General features: G+C 35.7%; 1 protein-coding gene across 2 annotated transcripts in view; it reads right to left on the bottom strand.

The window, feature by feature from the left end:
* Positions 1–18150, bottom strand: part of TFAP2E (transcription factor AP-2 epsilon) — a 62660-nt gene that overhangs the window by 26567 nt on the left and 17943 nt on the right. The window contains exon 4 of one of the 2 annotated variants that reach the window (XM_053706998.1): positions 1837–1902. The exons of the other annotated variant lie outside the window; for it this stretch is intronic. Coding sequence (XP_053562973.1) covers positions 1837–1902 — 66 coding nt within the window. The remainder of the gene's footprint in view (positions 1–1836; positions 1903–18150) is intronic. 2 annotated transcript variants of the gene reach the window in all.

Here is an 18150-nt window from a genome sequence, read left to right as displayed (position 1 = left end):
ACTTTTTACCTCTGTGAATACCTTGTATTAAAGCTTCTCCCCACTGCCCACTTATTTTAGTTCTTTTGACAGACTTGCATTTCCCCTCTCATAAGTAACTCCACGGGCGTGAGCACAATGTTATCTATGTGACACACATGAACTAACTCCCTCTAGCTGTGAAAAACTCTCAAATGCATTGAGATAAGGGGTTGCCTTCAAGGTTTTAGATATTAGCATATGAGTCTACCTAGGTTTAGCTTTCAAATAAGAATACCAAGAGAACAAAGCAAATTTGATGATAAAAGTGAATTGGAAAGTTGTTTACAATTGCAAGCCCTATCTGAGTCATGAAAGTTTAATTTTGACTAGACTGTCCCTTTAATTCCAGTCCTCAAGTACCCCTAACAGGCCAGATTTTCATGATATCTTAACTAGAGCACAAGTGAAATAATCAGCTGATCAGTAGCCATGGTTACTAATCTGCTTGCACCCATCAGTTGATTATTTCCCATGTGCTCTAATTCAGATATCATGAATATCTGGCCTGTTAGGAGTTAAAGGGACAGTCTACACCAGAATTTTTATTGTTTTAAAAGATAGATAATCCCTTTATTACCCATTCCCCAGTTTTGCATAACCAACACAGTTATATTAATATATGTTTTACCTCTGTGATTATCTTGTATCTAAGCCTCTGCAAACTGCCCCTTTATTTCAGTACTTTTGACAGACTTGCAGTCTAGCCAATCAGTGCCTGCTCCCAGATAACTTCACGTGCACGAGCACAGTGTTATCTATATGAAATACGTGAACTAACACCCTCTAGTGGTGAAAAACTGTTAAAATGCATTCTGAAAAGAGATGGCCTTCAAGGTCTAAGAAATTAGCATATGAACCTCCTAGGTTAAGCTTTCAACTAAGAATACCAAGAGAACAAAGCAAAATTGGTGATAAAAGTAAATTGGAAAATTGTTTAAAATTACATGCTCTATCTGAATCATGAAAGTTTATTTTGGCCTAGACTGTCCCTTTAAGAAACATTCTCTGAAAGAGCTTTCTGGTCTATTAACCACATTAGATCCACACTCACACAAAAACACCATACACAGATAATCAATACTCAATAAGTAATCAAACATATTATAGGTTCATTATCTTAAATGTGAGAAGAGCAAGTTATCTACCCTCATCAAAAATCCTTAAAGGGGCATAAAACAGGTGGCAGATGTAGCAATAACTTTTTAAAGAAGTGGACAGAAACGGAAACTTTCACATAGAGCATACAATTTTAAGAGACTTTCCAATTTACTTCTATAACTGAGAATTAAAGTGATGGTAAACTCGATCGATCTTGAACATATGCATGTAACTATCATCAAAATTAAACCTTACATTCATACATGTTTTTTTGTTTTTTTTTAAATAAAAATAAAACATTTATTGCACCTAATCTCTCTATATTTGCTATACCGCTCATCCCCCTGGCACCAATGTCCTCTTTTTTTTTTTTTTTTTTTTTTATTTCTAACGGTCGGCTGATAGGCAACCAACTCCAAAGAGCAAACGCCTCTTTGATGCTCTGTGCATGCGATCATTTTTGGCCTGATCCCTGACTCTGTGTGTTCGTGGTGAACACATGCACAACACTTACATAGATTTGCATAATTAACAAATGCATGATAACAAGAGAATGCAATAGCACAAAAAGTGTAAATATAAAAACTGTGCACATTTTGTTAAAGGGACATAATAATCAAATGCTAAATCACTTGCAATTGATGCAGCATAACTGTAAAAAGCTGACAAGAAAATATCACCTAAGCATCACTATGTAAAAAAAGTAAGATATTTTACCTCGAAATTTCTTCAGCTCACCAGAGTAAGTGCTGTGTAAACAGTTATACTTCAGCTGATGTCCAGCTGCAATTTGGGGAAAAAAAACAAAAAAAACAATAGCCAATCAGTATCAGCAGTGCTGAGGTAATGCTTTGCCTTTGCTGTGATCTCATGAGATTTAACTGAAATCTTATGAGATTTCATAGAACTTACTTAAACTGAAAAGGAAAATAACATGACTGTGCCTGCACATGACAGATACACACTCCCTAGCAAGTCCTTGGACAAGCACCCTGACTGGTTGCTTAAAGTCTCTTTACAGTGGGGTGTAAATACTTTGGAAAATTGAGGTAAAATATCTTTATTTTTAACAGAGAGATGTCCAAGTGATATTTTCTAGTCAGCTTTTTACAGCTATGTTGCATTTATTTAATTTGCTTCAACATTTGGGTATCATGTTCCTTTAATTGAAGTAAATTGGAAAGTTGTTTAAAACTGTATGCTCTATCTGAATCATGACATTTTAATTTCGACTTAAGTTTCCCTTTAACTTGCCTGTGTTGTCATAAGCTGTGTGTGATATGACTGCATTTTCCCTTTCAAACACATTTCATTATTTGCTTACGCTCCCTAGCCAGCTGTAGTACCATATACAGAGCACAGATGCCTAAACATCAGTAGCTGTATTAGTACTAGGTGAGGATGTTATACTGCACCCAGCAAAGAAGGAAACAGTTTTCTTTTTTACATGAGCATGGGCATAAACAAATGAAGCAGAAGTGATTGTTTCACTCGTCCTAAAGATTCTGACCTGCCTCCATCATACAAAAGTATGGTGACATTTGCATTACTCTGCATCATTCTACACAGTGATTGGTTAGCTCTGAGCACCAGCTCATTAACAACCATCTCTAATTGTTCCACAGCAAAGTAAACCAGGATAATGAATTCCTTCAGGCTTTACATGGAATATATCCCTGAACTGTTTATGATTTGCAATTGCTGATAAATTGTGCTACGAAATCACAGGATTTTAAAGCATTTATTTTGCAAATCAGTGCTTAATTGCTATTATATGCTACAAATGTAATATTCTTAAGCTTTTTGTAGTTTTTTTTTTAAATAAATTAAAAGCTTAACATTTATTATACAAGTTCACTTCTCATTTTACCTGGGTGGGGGCATCACGGGAGTAGCCCGCACAGGGTGCCTGAACACCTAAGGCCGGCCCTGGATAGATAGATAGATAGATGACTATGTATAGACTGGCTGGTATGGGCCCCTCAAGCACTTGGGTCCTGATGCAACTGTGCCTTCTGCACCAATGGTAGTTCTGCCCCTGGTGTTAACTGCATATGTTATCAGTTTATATTATTAATACAGTGGAAGGAGTGTGCTGACTGGTGATTCTGCATAGTCTTCTGCATTGTCTTTGTTTAAAGGGACATTAAGTACGTTGCGGGTTGTCAGGTGTCCAGTATTCCGCCGGACAAACCAGTATATTAGCAGACTGTCCAGTAAAAAATACTGGACACATAAATATAAAGTTTGTTAAAGTCCCTGAATGTTAGTTTAAAGGGACACTGAACCCAAAAATTTTATTTTGTGATTCCGATAGAGCATGCAATTTTAAGCAACTTTCTAATTTACTCCTATTATCAAATTTTTTTCATTCTCTTGCTATCTTTAGTTGAAAAAGAAGACATCTAAGCTTTTTTTTTTTGGTTCAGATCTCTGGACAGCACTTTTTTATTGATGGATGAATTTTTTCCACCAATCAGCAAGAACAACCCAGGTTGTTCACAAAAAATGGTCCGGCATCTAAACTTACATTCTTGCATTTCAAATAAAGATACCAAGATAATTAAGAAAATGTGATAATAGGAGTAAATGAATAAGTTGCTTAAAATTTCATGCTCTATCTGAATCACAAAAGAAAAAAATTGGGTTCAGTGTCCCTTTAATGTAAAAGACCTCCTATGTTTCAAATATGTAGCAGAAAGAATTGTGGGACAGTTAAGGGGGTTAAAGGGACATTCCACAGAAAATTGGAATCCCCATGGATGCATTTCAGTTTTGAATAGAAGCATTTTTGCCAATACATATATATAGTAAATATGTTTCTATTCAAAGTTGTAATTCCTATATGTGCATTGACATTTTGACCAGAATGTCGCTTTAAATCACTACTGTTTATATGTGTTACTGGCAGCCAATAAGGTAAAATTATTGATTTGTATGTTACTCGCAAGCGAGGGGTAAAATGACTGCCCAGCTGTGACAAATATACATAGTGCGGTCATGAGTGATGGCTAATGTACAGCTTTTGAGGGGGCATTGTATGATCCCACTTACCACCGTGACCAGTCACCTACAGATTGTCCAGTATTTTTTGGAAGACAACTGGCAACCCTACTGTCTAGGGAGCATGGGACAAACACAATCTTATAAAAAATAAATAGATTTTTAATCTCTGCAGACTTCATAGACAGATCAACAGATTCCATCTAACATACACAAACTCCCAAGGCATGCCGTGAAAGTTAGGCAGCCAAAGAGAACCCTCGTTCACTAAAAAGGGACATGGAACCAGAAATAGCTCTTTCATGATTCAAAAAGTGCATACAATTTTAAACAATGTTTCAATTTACTTATATTATCTAAATTGCTTTGTTCTCTTGGTATTGTTTGTTGAAAAGCTAGTTAGGCCCAGGAGCTTGGGGAGTTTGGAGCTAACTGCTGATTGGTAGCTGCACTTGCATGCCCCTTTTCATTGGCTTACCAATGGTGTTCAGCTAGCTCCCAGTAGTGCTTTGCTGCTTCTTCAATAAAGGATACCAAGAAAATGCAGTAAAATTGATAACAGAAGTAATTTGGAAAGTTGTTCAAAAATAATGCTCTGTCTGAATCATAAAAAAAATGGGTGTCCCTTTTATATGAATTTATATGATATTGACTCTAACTTCAATGGGGTTGGTTTCAACTTTTGCTTGTTTACCACACTTAAAATGGTTTATTAAAGCGACAGTATACACTCATTTTCATATAACTGCATTTAATAGACACTACTATAAAGAATAATATGCACAGATACTGATCTAAAAATCCAGTATAAAACCTTTTAAAAACATACTTAGAAGCTCCCAGTTTAGCTCTGTTAATGAGGTTAGGCTGGAACACCCAGTGTAAGGGGCTGAGAGCAGGAAGAGCAGACACTCACCCCTTCCCTGCATATGAAAAACCCATGTTACAAACAGAAGCAAGCAGGAGTCTGTATACATCAGTATACATCTAAAACTTTGATGCTTGGTTAGGAGTCTTAAAATCAGCACAATGTTATTTAAAAATAAGCAAAACTATACACTGTTACAAAAACACTTCCAGATGGGCTATATAAATGGATAATCTCCAAAACATTTATGCAGAGAAAAATCTAGTGTCCCTTTAAGTAAATGTCTTACTTGTTTGAGACTAGTTAGTACATTACTGGAGATTTCAAGGTCTGCTGTACTTATCAGAATACTTTGTATACAAAATAAAAGCATTTCATTGTCATATTGTTAGCAACATTGGTAATTTGTTATAGTATCTGGAGGTTTCCTTTCAAAAGCCTCTGTTCTCTGACGTCAGGCCAGTTAGGGACAGATCTAAATTAGCTACTGCACTGATAAAACATTCATAGAGGCCCATTTATCAAGCTCTGAGTGGAGCGTGAGGGCCCGTGTTTCTGGCGAGTCTGAAGACTCGCCAGAAACAGCAGTTATGAAGCAGCGGTCTAAAGAGCAGGCGGACAGACATCGCCACAATTCCACCCAATCGAGTACGATCGGGTTGATTGACAACCCCGATTGGCCGCGAGTCTGCAAGGGGCGGCGTTGCACCAGCAGGTCACAAGAGCTTCTGGTGCAATGCTGAATACGGAGAGCGTATTGCTCTCTGCATTCAGCGATGTCTGTCGGATCAGGTCCGACAGACATTTGATAAATAGGCCTCATTGTGTTGAATTTAAAGGAACACTCAAATCAAAATTAAACTTTCATGATTCAGATAGAGCATAATATACACACATTTGTGATTGGCTGATGCCTGTCACATGATACAAGAGGAGTAAAAATAGACATAACTGAAATTTGTCAGAAAAACATCTACTACTCATTTAAAGTTCAGACTAAGTGCTATTGCATTGTCTATTTATCTTGCATTTGTTGATTATGTAAATCTACTGTATTTACTGGTCCTTTAACAGTGTTAGGCTTCTGAAACCTGAACGTGTGCACATTCAATTCTCTAAAAAAAAAAAATACAAATATAAGCAGCGCTATAAACAGTGCCCCTCTATAGCCAAACTAAAAGCTCTGCCCCTCAATTCCCACATTCAATTCTCATAAGATTAGGAAAAAACACAATTTTGAAGCACTGAATTGCAGAAGAAGGGTGCAAAATAAATAATGAAAATGTACTGCCATTTTTATTTTTTACAATGTATAACAAACAATTTATATCACAATCTCAAAGTGTTTTGTGTCCCTTTAACTGTTGTTTATAAACCCTTTGGGGCAATATAAATACAGGTACAAATGACAAATTAATTGCAAACTTTTTCATTAGTATTTTTTTTTTAAATAAAATTATTAAAAAATACTATTTTTCCCAATCAATAAGTCACAATATTCTCTGTCTGTGTCTTTAGTTTGGTTTTGAAGTTCTACAATGCAGATAGTAGTCTATATTTATTTAAAGCAACATCTCACCTTTCTGATTACAGTACAGCACTATATTTTTGATGGTACTATGTATAAAACTGTATAAAACTTTCATTACCATATATAAGCTGCATTACGACATGAACATACTGTATTTGCTAAATGACATATGGATATTTAACCAAACTGCCCCATGTTACAGATGCAAATACATGTACAAATCCGGAATTCCAAAATCAAGAATTATTCTGAAATCCAGACTTTTTCACTAATATTTCTTCAAAACTAAAATGATTAAAAATTACAATTTTGCCCACCAGTAAGCAACAATTATATATACCTGTGTCTTTGGTTTGGTTTGTGTGATCTAAAAATGCAAATAATAGTCTAGATTTATTTAAAACAAATATTAGCTTTCTGATTACAGTACTGTGTTATCTTTCTGAGGGTATAATGAATACAAAAGTATTAAAAATTATATACAACTATCTTTAGGTTACACGTATAAGCTGTATTATGACGTGTAAATATTGTCTAAATGACAAAAGATATTGATGTTTACTCTTAGTCCCACCCCCTCTCCAAACTGTCCCATTTTACAGATGGAAATATTACAAAATCCAAACTATCTCCGGTCCAAAGCAGTTTGTATAACGGCTTTATCATGCAGAAATTGTGCTTTTACATGCTACCTGACTTATAAACTCACAGGAACCCAGTGTTGTTAATAAGAACCAATATGGTATCACTCGTTTTTGATTGGCTGTCATAGGTAACCACAGCTCTCCAAAGTCTATATAGGTAATGGTATAATACTGTGTTATCCCTGTACACAGAACAGAGAATACAACAGTCAAAATAATAGTGGTCGATGAACTCTTTGTGTACAGCTATTCCAGTCAGTTTATTTACAGTATACAATATTTAAAGGGACAGTCAAGTCAAAATGAAACTTTCATGATTCAGATAGGGCATGCAATTTTAAACAACTTTCCAATTTACTTTTATCATCATATTTGCTTTGTTCTTTTGGTATTCTTTGTTGAAAGCTAAACCTATGTAGGCTCATATGCTAATTTCTAAGCACTTAAGGCTTTTTCACAGTTAGACAGCTCTAGTTCATGTGTGCCATATAGATAACATTGTGCTCACTCCTGTGGAGTTATTTATGAGTCAGCACTGATTGGCTAAAATGCAGGTCTGTCAAAAGAACTGAGACAAAGAGGCAGTCTGCAGAGGCTTATGTACAAGGTAATCATAGAGGTAAAAAGTATATTAAAGGGACAGTCTACACCAGAATTTGTATTGTTTTAAAAGATAGATAATCCCTTTATTGCCCATTCCCCAGTTTTGCATAACCAACACAGTTATATTAATATACTTTTAACCTCTGTGATTATCTTGTATCTAAGCCTCTGCAAACTGCCCCTTTATTTCAGTTCTTTTGACAGACTTGCAGTTTAACCAATCAGTGCCTGCTCCCAGATTACTTCACGTGCACAAGCACAGTGTTATATATATGAAATACGTGAACTAACACCCTCTAGTGGTGAAAAACTGTTAAAATGCATTCTGAAAAGAGGTGGTCTTCAAGGTCTAATAAATTAGCATATGAACCTCCCAGGTTAAGCTTTCAACTAAGAATACCAAGAGAACAAAGCAAAATTGGTGATAAAAATGACATGCTCTATCTGAATCATAAAAGTTTATTTTGGCCTAGACTGTCCCTTTAATATAACAGTGATGGTTATGCAAAACTGGGGAATTGGTAATAAAGGGATTATCTATCTTTTCAAACAATAAAAAGTTAGGTGTAGACTGTTCCTTTAAACACACACACAAATCAGAAAATATAACAAATTCTCACTTAGCAATTGCAGTCAAGTTATGGTGTCCCCATTAAATTCAATTGAATTGAAAAAAAAAAAAAACATTTAGATGAGTCCCTCCCCTGTTCTGCAATATGCTTTTTTACATTATGTCCAGCAGTGGAAGGGTTACAGCTTGCACTCTTTACCAGTCAGTCAGTGTTAGTATCAATTTGCACACAGGGAGATTGGGTAGTTTCCAGGCAGGTCTGTAATTACAGAAGGAATCCTTCAGAGACCACATGAAGGTCCCCAGAGCATAAAATGGTGAAAGATCATTCAAGCAAAACTTCTGTTTACAAGCAACATAAGCATCAAACTCAACTTGCTTCTGCGTGTCAAGGATCATGGATGCTCATACCTGTCCTGGCTACACACATCTAATTTATCTAAAAATCTGAAAATGCACCTAGGAAAGCAAGCTGTTAAAAATGTCTAGAGATCACTAGCACTCTCTGAACCTGTCCCGAATATCTGATTCTTTAGATCAGGGGTATCAAACTCAATGTATCTGGGGGCCACTGGCCGAGTGTCCTGCGCTCATGGGGGCCGCTTGAACTGAGAAAGTGCTAGATATACTAGGAACTAAAAGTGACATTTACACACGTAGTAGTGCATGGTGGGAGTTGTAGCCCACAACAGACATACACAGTTGTCTATATTTATCTATTGAGTGCCAAGTGAAGTGATCCTTCTGGAACTGTATAACAACGTAAAAAGTGACATTTATCCAAGCAGTGCATGGAGGGAGTCTACACTGGACACTTGTCTTTATATTTACCTTTTGAGTGCCTTTATAGAACATAAACTAGTTACACCTCTCAGAACCCTACAAAAAATTGACAGCCCAAATTAATGGATTACCTTAAACAAGGGAGGGCCACATGAAACTATCTTGGGGGCTGCATATGGCTCCAGGGTCTGTACTTTGAGACCACTGCTTTAGATCACTTTAGATTAGACAAAATCCCATTATGGCTTGGGCATGTAATGCACTGCATTTAGGATACTGCTTTACATTTAATATAAACCTATCACTGCCTGAGACAGTCCTGAGAGAGAGGCAAATGCTCATGTGCAATAAAATAACCAGTGATGTAATCTGCTGCCCAAAACCTCCTATTCTTAAACCTTTTAGTTTATATTTGCCTTATATATTTCTCATAACCAAAAGCCAGCAACACATGGGAGGGGGTGACTAGATTAATAAATAAAATATTTGGAGAGCACAGAAGTGAGATCATGCAATTAAACTACACCACAAAAGTTTCTGAACTCCCCTAAATCCTGATGTTCTTGCTACAGGTCTAGTTGGTCAAGACCAAAATACACCTCAGGTTAAATGTTATCAGTGTTAAAGTATTTTACTCAGGGACATCAATAAGACCTAGACCTGTGCCTAGGGCAGCAGAATTTACAGTGGGCAGCACATTTTGAATACACCTTCATAAAAATGATACCATCCTACTCATGTGCTCTCCAAATTTTTTATTTGTTAATTCTATAACTACCGGTCTCTAATTTGGAGCTATAAGTATAAACTATATTAAGACTCTAAGCACAATATTACTTCATTATTTCTTCTCTGGACATTGTTTCCTTTTCTGCATTTTTAAATTTGATACAGAATATCATTGTATTTTTTTGTCTCAAATTTGGCAATTTTCTATGTATAGATTTCTTCTTTTTGAGTTCAGACTCATATGACTTTCTATATATGTATATTTATATATGTTGCCTTTTATTGTTGTCTGTGAACAACAATATATCTGGATTAACCTTTATACGTCGATATATATATACAGTGTATTTAAATACTAGCGTCTCCTATTGGAATAACATTTCCCCTTTTTCCCTGGTTGTTTAGTGGTTGTGCATAACCTCTATATGTGTCCCTGGGCACCAGATAGCATTGCCACCTCAGCCATGTTACCCTGGATGATTATGAGTTACACATGCTGCAGGGTGTGCAGCGAGGTTAACTTAGCCAAGGTGGCAAACCTACCTCCTTGATGTGAGAAATATATGATGCAAATATGAGGTAAATTAATGTGGACCCAGGGGAAGCAGATTTCCTGTTGCCTAGGGCAGACCAAAAGCTAAATACACCACTCTGCTCATACCTTAAAGGTAGCCATGTGTTTGTTTTATAAAGTGAATGTAAATTTTGATGCTAAAGTGCCCGGTTTTTAAAAATTTAATTAAAAACAAGGGCACTTTAATTCATCAAAATTTACATTTCACTCCTGTTGTGAAAAAAAACGTACCTTTTAATCTTGACAGCAGCTCCAACTTCCTCCACTCGTTGCAAAGAGTCTTCCTGGGTCTAAAATGAGGAATCCGGCTTCCTCCAATCATGGCATTGAATCAGACACTGATTCCCTGGGGGGGGGGGAGATGTGATTGGAGGATGACCTCAGAAATGGCTTACGACGACCGGAGGAAGCTGGAGCTGCTGTCAAGTTTAAAAGGTAAGTTTTTTTTCACAACAGGAGTGAAATGTAAATTTTGATGAATTAAAGTGCCCTTGTTTTTAATCAAATTTTTAAAAACCGGACACTTTAGCATCAAAATTTACATTCACTTTAAGCCAGTGACTTTTTATTATCCTGCATAAGGGATCTAGCCTGTCATCTCAATAACATAAAGGGACTTTAAACAGGACTTTAAACAGTTAAACAGTTCTTGCTTTGTAGCATTTGCAGGTTACAGAATTTGCTTTTTGGCCTCTCAGAAGCATAGCATAAGTAAAACTTTACACAAAAGCAAGAGGTATTTAATGTCCCTAAACAGACTCACATAAACGATCACAGATACAAAGCAAGCGGACAAGTGAATGGGATGATGCAAGAACAGTTTGTCATAGGATAAGCCAGCAACCTAATTGCTCTGTCCAATTATAGGGGCTGAGATTTATTCACTGTGGGCCTTTAACCATCCAAAAACAAAACAAGTTCCTGGATGGAGGGGGTGGAAACAAAGCACAGACTGATTTTAAGAGAACATTTCATTTCCTCTAAATGACAATGATGGGGCTTTTTTCATAGCTGAATTTAATTTAATAACAGTACATAATAAATAAAAGTATAAATTTGTGTAGTTTCAAGCAAATATTAAAACAAACTCCTCAGAGCCACCTTAGCATTTGTGGGGGCCCTCAGTGTAGAAAGATATGTGAAAGGTCCACACAGTTCATACATATTTTGTGTGTAAGTTTTTGAATTAACTGGAAATAATAAATGTGTATGGAATCCTTTAATTCCTTCTGTGTCTGTAAGTTGCACCACTCTGCACTGTAACTGTGGAACTGTGACTGTAAGTGTCTGTGGCTATTTTGTACAAATGATTTTGTATAATGAAATTATAAGTTCTATTAATAAAAGTAGTTACACTGTGTTTTAAAGGGACATGGAACCAAAAAAATGTCTTTCATGATTCAAATAGAGCATAAATCAACTTTCGCGTTTTTTTTCTATTAGCTAATTTGCTTTATTCTCTTGGTATCCTTCAATGAAGGAGCAGCAATGCACTACTGGGGGCTAGCTGATCACACTGGGTGAACTAATGATAAGAGACATATATGTACAGCCACTAAGCAGCAGCTAGGTCCCAATAGTGCATTATAACTCCTGACCCTACCTAGGCATGTTTTTCAACAAAGGATATTAAAGGGCCACTGTAAGTAAATATTTTCTATGCCTGTTACTAACTAACTACCCCAAATACGCTTTTTATCAATAGCGTTTCATTAACATATCTCTACCGTATATCAGAAATCTTGTCTGCAAATTTAATTGTTTTCCAAACCCACTCCGTGGGTATCCTTTGCTCTGTACCAATCCGTTTACAATACCTAGGTTTCAAAATGGCGGTTTAAACACAAAGTTATTGGTTTAAGTATTTTGAACATGCAGTGCTGAAAATAGTGGGCAGGATAACGTGACATCATCGGCGAATAAAAGATATAACTTTTAGAACGTTATGAAACTTCGTTTTGGAGAAAATAAAGGTCAGTAGGTTTTAATTAATGTTTATTAACTTTAATATGTTAGTTGTTTAGCTTAAAAATTATAACAGAAAGTAATCCTTTAAGAGATCAAAGCAAATTAGATAACAGAAGTAAAGTTGAAAGTTGTTTAAAATGGCATTCCATATCTGAATCATAAAAGTTTAATGTTGGCTTTACTGTACCTTTAACATAAAAGTTTTGCACTTTTTGCTAAACATATTTGTACATTGCAGTCATGTTGATATGAATAACATGTATACCTGTTTGTATTTGCAGACTAATATACCATTAATATGTTTCACATCTCTCTATACCAATAAAGATCCATTCATTTGAGATGGTAGTGCCTCTGCAGTGCATTTGCATATAGACCATCATACCTGATCACTCAAGTATTGTAAGGAAACCATACTCAAAATTTCTGTTAATGATAGGAAAGGGCAGCATTTTAAAATGACCATTAGCAGGAAGCATTTATCAACCAATCAGCATTAATAGAAAGTACGAAGTAGCCAATCAACATTGTAGGAAGTATAAAACTACATTATTCGTTTCCATCTAAATTTAACCATCTTTTCAGGCAAAAAGACACCAAACAAAACAAAAATAAAAACAAAGGCAACGTTTAGAAATTGCCCTTTCATAAGAAAGACTGAACTTTCATAGTGTCCCTGTATGCTAATATATCTTAGGGATAGTTCTATACCTCAAAGTTGGGGCACTGACAACATTTGCTCCAAAGCCCCCATATTAAGGATGATGGGCTGTATAGGTGGGAAGATCCTTGTTTTCTGCACTTATTAATAATATACTTACATTACAATCATTACAATTAAAGAGACAGCAATATCATTTGCTTAAGACTTCATACTGTCCCATTAGATAAACAAATATCCTATTTAGCATAAATGTGTAATGAAAAAGGGTCTCATTCTTATGTTAGACACGTTACACAAGTGTCAGCCAGTTTATAGAACCACTTACCACAAGGCCATGAGTACAAAACTAACAAGCACACTAGATTGTTCTATACAATACTGTATCTCATATCAGTGGCGGTTTTATGGTGTTAAGCACCTCAATCATTATTTTAGCACCTCCAAATCTCAAAAGGGTCAATGACCACAGATTTACAAATTAACCCCCTTCTTTAAATGTCTTACATGCAAACCAGGATATAAAGAGGCAAATGTAATATTAGAAAAGCAGTAAAAATGAATTATGAATATATATTTAATGTGGTGCTTAATGTCCCTTTAAATATATGTACACAGTTACTTGATCCTGGCTGATTAGGCGACTTTCCCATTTTCACAGATTCCTGAGAAGGGGGAGCCTATGAGCTATATGCTGATTGTACCCTGTATATCATATCTCTGTGACAGCCTGACTTATCCTTCATCTTGTGATATATTGCGCCACTACATATAGAGTGTGCTCTCCTCTGGCTCAAAGGCCTTTCTGTGAAATATCTCCCTAATAATCCCTTCATTGTAATGTTATTGAGTGCCTCTGGAACAAGACAGATTTATAATGCCACTAGCAAGTTGCATGAAATATTTACACCTTTCGCTTGTGGCTCTGTTTTGTTTGTATTGCAAGTTTAACTCGATGTGCACAGCTTTAAAACACAAACTTGCCAGCAGATAAAAACCTTTGCCTCTTCTATTCTGTTGTCTTTTTCCTAGAAACTCACAGAATAAGTTTGATGCTTGCATTCAGGAGACATATTTAATTATTTTTCTTTCTGCTAATTCTGCTGTTACACCACTTTATTCAAGCACTTCTATTTCACTACATATTCTGATTTTCACAAGACCATGCATTACCCTGCTAGAGACTCTTTAAATAAAAGGGGTATATTATGGCTTAGGCCTACTAGGCCTGTGTTTAGGGCAGCAGGATTATAGGGCGGGGGCTGCTTGGTTTTATGATATATTGCCACTCACTCATTCTCCAAGGAAATAGTGAACTGGTCTAAAGATTGTTTACAGAAAGAAGCAATCTCCATTGTGTGCTTTTCAGTGAGTCTGTCAGGAATAAGTGAGTACACTTGTGACAAACATATATGAAGCACATATAAGCTAAAATAAGTGGAGGTTAGGAGTTTAAGGGGAGGAGCAGCATTCTCAGTGCCTAGAGCAGCACTAAACCAAAAAATAATGGTAGGAACCTGAAAGACCAGTCTAGTGTGCTTTTGTGTAATCACATTCATAAAGTGTAGAGTTGCGTTATCTACTCTAAGCTATGGGCCATACTGTGGCCCTTCAGTTCATTTATAAATACCAGAGAAGTTGAGTGAATCTCCTTAGTAAATATGGAACAATTAAACACTGCCTGGACTCCGTGTATCACACCTTAGGATGTACCTTAATGCTTCCAGTGCATTTTCCTAGCTCCCAACATTGCCCTGCTAGATAATCCTTATGACTGATCTATGCAGATATTTTACAGCAATTTTATTAGGACTGCATTATATGGGAAAAAGAATGGCTGTAATTCCTAACCGCTTTAATCTCTCCCCATTGGCAACACACATTGAACATTTAGAAAGATCAGGCAATACACAGGAAAATTTGCACAAAAATATATGACTCGTTCCAATTCAAAATTATATTAAACCATGGGAGTACAAACAAAAAGATATTAAACCATGGGAGTACGAACAAAATGATAGCAATCGCAACATGTGCAGCAGAAGCAGTTTGTTGTATGCATCAAAAGTGTGTCCCTTTATTCTTTTTCACACATAAAAGTATGAAACATCAATACATAGTCCCCAAAGACTTTCAGTGATTGCACCACGGTTGTTTTTTTAGTTAAAGTGAATGTAAATTTTGATGCTTAAGTGCCCGGTTTTTAAAACTTTGATTAAAAACAGGGGCACTTTAATTCATCAAAATTTACATTTCACTCCTGTTGTGACAAAAAACTTACCTTTTAATCTTCACAGCAGCTGCTGCTTCCTCCGGTCTCACAAGCCATTTCTGATGTCAGAAATGATTGATAGGTCATCCTCCAATCACAGATTCCCCCCCGGGGGATTCAGTGTCTGATTCACTGCTGCGATTGGAGGAAGCCAGATACCTCATTTTAGACCCAGGAAGAGGCTTTGAAATGGGTGGAGGAAGCTGGAGCTGCTGTGAAGATTAAAAAGTAAGTTTATTTTCACAACAGGAGTGAAATGAAAATATTGATGAATTAAAGTGCCCCTGTTTTTAATCAAATTTTTAAAAACCGGGCAGTTTAGCATCAAAATTTACATTCACTTTAATGTAACCCCTGATGTTGCTTTTAGTATAAATACTCAGGCTTTTTAATTATTTGTCACCTGATCAGTCAGAAGCCATAAAGCATGCACCAATCAGTCGCTGACATTTAGTTCACACTTTCCCTGGACCAATGAGCTTACAGTGCTCCCTATAGCTTTCAGTATTCAGTAACCATGGCCCTCGCTATTTAACATAAACAGTGGCTGGGAAAGCATAAGAATGCACTAACTGGTGGTAAATTGTGCTAAAGCTTCTGATGACAAATATTTTTTTTAAAAAGCAGAAGAACTTGAAAACTGTTTAGTCTTTTGGTTACTTACTCAAAATGATTTACCTTTACTGTCCCTTTAATGATATTCTAAGGATTAATTAAAGGGACAGTCTACGCCAGAATTGTTATTGTTTAAAAAGAGGGATAATCCTTTTATTACCCATTCATCAGTTTTGCATAACCAAAACAGTTATATTAATACACTTTTTACCTTTGTGATTACCATGTATCTAAGCCTCTGCCGACTGACACCTTATCTCAGTTCTTACTCATAAAAACTCCACAGGAATGAGCACAATTTTATATATATATATGACACACATGAACTAGAGCTGTCTAGCTTGGAAAAACTGTCAAAATGCACTGAGATAAGAGGCAGCCTTCAAGGGCTTAGAAATTAGCATATGCACCAACCTAGGTTTAGCTTTCAACAAATAGTACCAAGAGAAAAAAGCACATTTGATAATAAAAGTAATTTGGAAAGTTGTTTAAAATTTAATTTAATTTTAACTAGTGTCCCTTTAAGCTTAGACTTCCAGTAGAATATGGACAATCTATATGGGCCTTTCTGACAACAAATGTAGGTTTTTATGAAGTATAAGCCTACTAATATATAGTAGCTTGGAAGATGTCAACTATTCAGGATTAAAAATAGAGAAAAAGTGAATAACTTTTGTTCTCAATTCAATCCTTACTGACTTGCTTGCAATTTTCTTCTTGCATATTAATCCAACACAGTAATTATGTCATAGTCTCATGCTACAGACACTGGAGTCTTATGTTTACTTTATGGTCACACTCCTGATTTATCATATACAGTGCATTGATAGTATTTCAAAAATATTACCAAATGTCTTTTTTGTGTGTGTGCAAATATAAAAATCCTACATTTTTCAATGTAGTTCCAGAATAGCTGGAAATTATGTTTAATGTACAGATACTTATACAGCAAGGCATGTTCATTGTCAGTGATATATCAGTGATATAGATACTCAACACTATTATACATAGCAGTTGTTTGTTATTCAGGTACAGATGGGGGGAGGGGATATAACTAAGTGTAAACATCTTATGTTATTTAGTCAATATTTACATGTCATAATACTGCTTGCACATGTAAAGGTGTTGTTTTATGTCATTTGTAATACTTTTGTGACTTACAGGCAGGTAAAATAGTAATTTTTGAAAAGTTTATTTAAAAAAATAAGTTGGGGTTTTAGAATACATTTGAATTTTGGAATTCTGTATTTGTGAATATGCATCTGTATTAAAGGGACACTGAACCCAAATATTTCTTTCTTGATTTAGATAGAGCATGCAATTTTAAGCAACTTTCTAATTTACTTCTATTATCAATTTTTCTTCGTTCACTTGCTATCTTTATTTGAAAAAGAAGGCATCTAAGCTTCAGAACTCTGGACAACACTTTTTTATTGGTGGATGAATTTATCCACCAATCAGCAATAATAACCCAGGTTATTCGACAAAAATGGGTCGGCATCTAAACTTACATTCTTGCATTTCAAATAAAGATACCAAGAGAATGAAGAAAATTTGATAATAGGAGTAAATTAGAAAGTTGCTTAAAATTGCACGCTCTATCTGAATCACGAAAGAAAAATTTTGGGTTTAGTGTCCCTTTAATTATACTGTATTTTTTTAATTTATTTTTTATTTGTAAGGCTCTGCAAAATTCTTAAGTGCTGTGCACATGAACAGGGTTCATAGCAATTACTTGTGGGAGAAAAAAAGAAAGGAAAAAAAAATGAAGAAGATACACAGATATAAAAAACAGACTTAACAAAAACAGCTAATACTGGAGGCAGAGGGCCCTGCTTTGAATACTATAATCTAGTATTGTATATCCTTCATCAAAGTATAGATGCAAGTAAAAGTGAGTTCACATGTAACATACAGTATCATTATACACCGCACACAGTGGGCTCACTATATAGAATGCACATGCACAATACATCAGGTGCAGTAAGTGCAGCTTTAATTGATACAGTTTGATCCCAGGAGTGTGTGTAATGTGAGAAATATCCCCACTCCTACATCACTGCGTCTGTTATAGGAGGGGACAAACGTAACTAGAGCTCCGGGAAGTACAACCAACCACTGCATCAAACCATTTCCTTAAAGAAAAATGAGTGGTCACACTTTGCCACAAATGGTAAATAAAGGGGGGCTCAATGTTATAATACCCAAG

Source organism: Bombina bombina, chromosome 3 (genome assembly GCF_027579735.1).
Source record: "Bombina bombina isolate aBomBom1 chromosome 3, aBomBom1.pri, whole genome shotgun sequence".
NCBI classification, from domain to species: Eukaryota; Metazoa; Chordata; class Amphibia; order Anura; family Bombinatoridae; genus Bombina; species Bombina bombina.
Note: the sequence above shows the minus strand (reverse complement) of the source record. Positions and strands in the feature narration are given on the sequence as shown.